We start from the raw sequence: 2,602 nt of genomic DNA, 5'->3' as shown, positions 1-2,602 counted from the left end.
ATTGCTAGAATTAAAGGGTTGTGACAATACACTTAGTTCACTATACTGAGACAGGTTTCTCCCTGAACCTAAAGCTAAAACTGGATACTCTAGGAGCTCTAGAAATCTGTCTGATCTGATCTGCCTATCTCCAAGGGATACTACTGGACTTTACCTTGAGTTTAGGATACCCAGGATACCAGAGTTTGGAAATTCAAACTCAGATTTTGAAGCTTGCACAACAGGAGCTCTCCCAAGTGGGCTATCTCCCCAGTACCCTTTTTTATTGTTGTTTTTGTTTTTGTTTTTGAGACAGGATCTTACTCTATACTCTCCAGATGACCTGGAGCTATGTAAGCCTAGGCTAGCTTTGCACATTGCATCCCAAGTGCTGGGATTATAGCTGTGTCATTACACTCAACAAACCTACACTCCTTTTTGAAGCGCAAGCAAGGTTTTATTGAGGAATACCTTTCCTTAATTTAAATAGTTCTTAAGTAGCCACATTATTATCCTTCAGAGCAGTATTCACTTAGGTGAAAAGCTACAGTGAACCTTCTGGTAAATTCTAATTTATCATGCTAGTACACTAACTTGAAATGAAGGAATCACTGGTATATGCATGTTATTTTAAATCACTAAAGTGACCAGAGAACCACAGTTTTGTTTGACCCAGAAAGCTGTCCTCTGTTCAGTTTAATGAATGGCAAGCAGTGAGTGGACTCCAGCCTCGAAGATCTTTGAGATTTGTTCTTGAGAATTAAACAACAGAACTCACATAGTAAGTATCTTCAAAATTTATAATTGATCTGGAGGCTTAGAAGCTAATCAAGCAAAGGAGGCAGGAAGAAGGAACAGACCACAGCTGCTCTGTTACACTTTCACAAAAGCAGAAGCAGGGACCCCAGCCAGTCACTTAATAAAGGTTGGTCTTTTTCATGATCTTAAGAAACTCTTCTTCGTTCACTTCTCCATCACCATCACGATCAGCTTCATCGATCATTTCCTGCAGCTCCTCGTCTGTGAGGCTTTCCCCCAACTCGTTGGCCACGCGCTTGAGATTTTTGAATGAAATTTTCCCTGTTTCATCATCATCAAACAACCTGAAAGCCTTCAGGATTTCCTCTTTTGTATCTTTCTCGGCCATCTTCTGAGTCATCACAGCCAAGAAGTCATTGAAACTGATCTTTCCTGTGGCCTCTTTGTCCGCTTCTGAAATCATTTTCTTCATCTCTTCCTTCCTGGGTTCAAAGCCGAGGGCTCTCATGGCCACCTTCAGCTCCTTCACATCGATGGTCCCACTCCCATCAGAATCGAAGAGGTCAAACGCTTCCCGAACTTCTTGCTTTTGATCTTCGGTGAGTTCAGGCTTAGGACCCACCTTTTTCTTGTAGCTGGTGGAGGCCACATTTGACTTCCTGAAGGTGGACGCCATCTTCCACCACAGTTGGGTCCTCAACGGTGCCCTGACATAGCACGTGTGTGAGGTGCCCCTGCTAGTGCGCCTGCGCCAGCCCCTATGTGCCTACTACCTGGGCCACAGAGCTCCAAGCAATTGATGAGATCTTATTTACATTATAACCCAGTTTGCTCAGTTTGTCATTCAGTCTCCACGAGTTAATACCTGCTGGCAAGAAACTTGCTGTAGCTATTGTTGTCTCTACAATTCTTTGAAAAATGCCGTTCTTTCCAAACCATAGGTTTGCACCTTCAGTGCCTGTGTATATTTATTTGAAAAGCCTCTGCTCCTTTTCCATATTAATTAAAAGGACAAATGTAGGGTAATCAAGTTTGAGTTTGACCACTTGGTATTAAATTCAAATAAGAAGGAAGACCATTAAATGGCATACCATGTGTTCTACTAGACATAATTAGAAAACAGGTAAGATAGAAGCACTTAGGTGTAAAATTTGAGGAAGTTTGTCTCCTATTGAACCATAGTAAAATTTCCTGGAGGTTCAAATATGACATGTAATATCCAGTATAATTCACTTCTAGTATCTGGGTTTGAAGTATTTGTTGTAATTTCATTCAGTAGTCTTTTGACTTCAACAGATGAGGGTGAAGTATCATGGTATGTATTTTAAAAATCCTAGCAATGCATTTACTCTCACTGCTTATTATTCACTACGGGTTGTACAGAACCCCACATTCAGGTAGAAACAACCACTAAGCAGAAAGGTATGTTTAGGGGCAAACTATATTTACAAGAGAGAAATCTTCCTTTTTAGCTACACTTGAAAATTTATAGGAGAAACATTTAAGGAAATAGTCAAGGTCACCTAAAAGTAACCTTTTCTCTTAAAATCCTAAATACAAATGTATTAAAAGTTCACGTCTGCCATCTTTACTCTGAAGCCTGTGATACATGACCCTAAATTGAACATGCCCAGTGGTGGACATCTAACACCAAGCTAGCTCAGAAGTGCCTCCAGTGTCTCCTTTATTTTCTTTCTTTCTTTTTTTTTCTTCTTTTTTTTTTATTGGATGTATTTCTTTATTTACATTTCAAGTGTTATTCCCTTTCCTGTTTTCCTGTCCATAAGCCCCCTAACCCTTCCCCTCCCCTTACTTTAAGTGTGTTCCCCTCCCCATCCACCCCGTCTTACTGCCCCCCTAACAA

The 2,602-nt window shown here is 40.6% G+C and overlaps 1 protein-coding gene across 1 annotated transcript; it reads right to left on the bottom strand.

The window, feature by feature from the left end:
• Positions 1-767: 767 nt before the first annotated feature.
• Cetn1 (centrin 1) lies at positions 768-1,458 on the bottom strand. The gene has a single exon (XM_032886081.1). It carries the CDS (start codon positions 1,412-1,414, stop codon positions 896-898), a length of 519 nt encoding a protein of 172 aa, XP_032741972.1. The 5' UTR covers positions 1,415-1,458; the 3' UTR covers positions 768-895.
• Between the last annotated feature and the right edge of the window lie 1,144 nt (positions 1,459-2,602).

The sequence above is a fragment of the Rattus rattus genome, chromosome 15 (assembly GCF_011064425.1).
Source record: "Rattus rattus isolate New Zealand chromosome 15, Rrattus_CSIRO_v1, whole genome shotgun sequence".
Taxonomy (NCBI): domain Eukaryota; kingdom Metazoa; phylum Chordata; class Mammalia; order Rodentia; family Muridae; genus Rattus; species Rattus rattus.
Note: the sequence above shows the minus strand (reverse complement) of the source record. Positions and strands in the feature narration are given on the sequence as shown.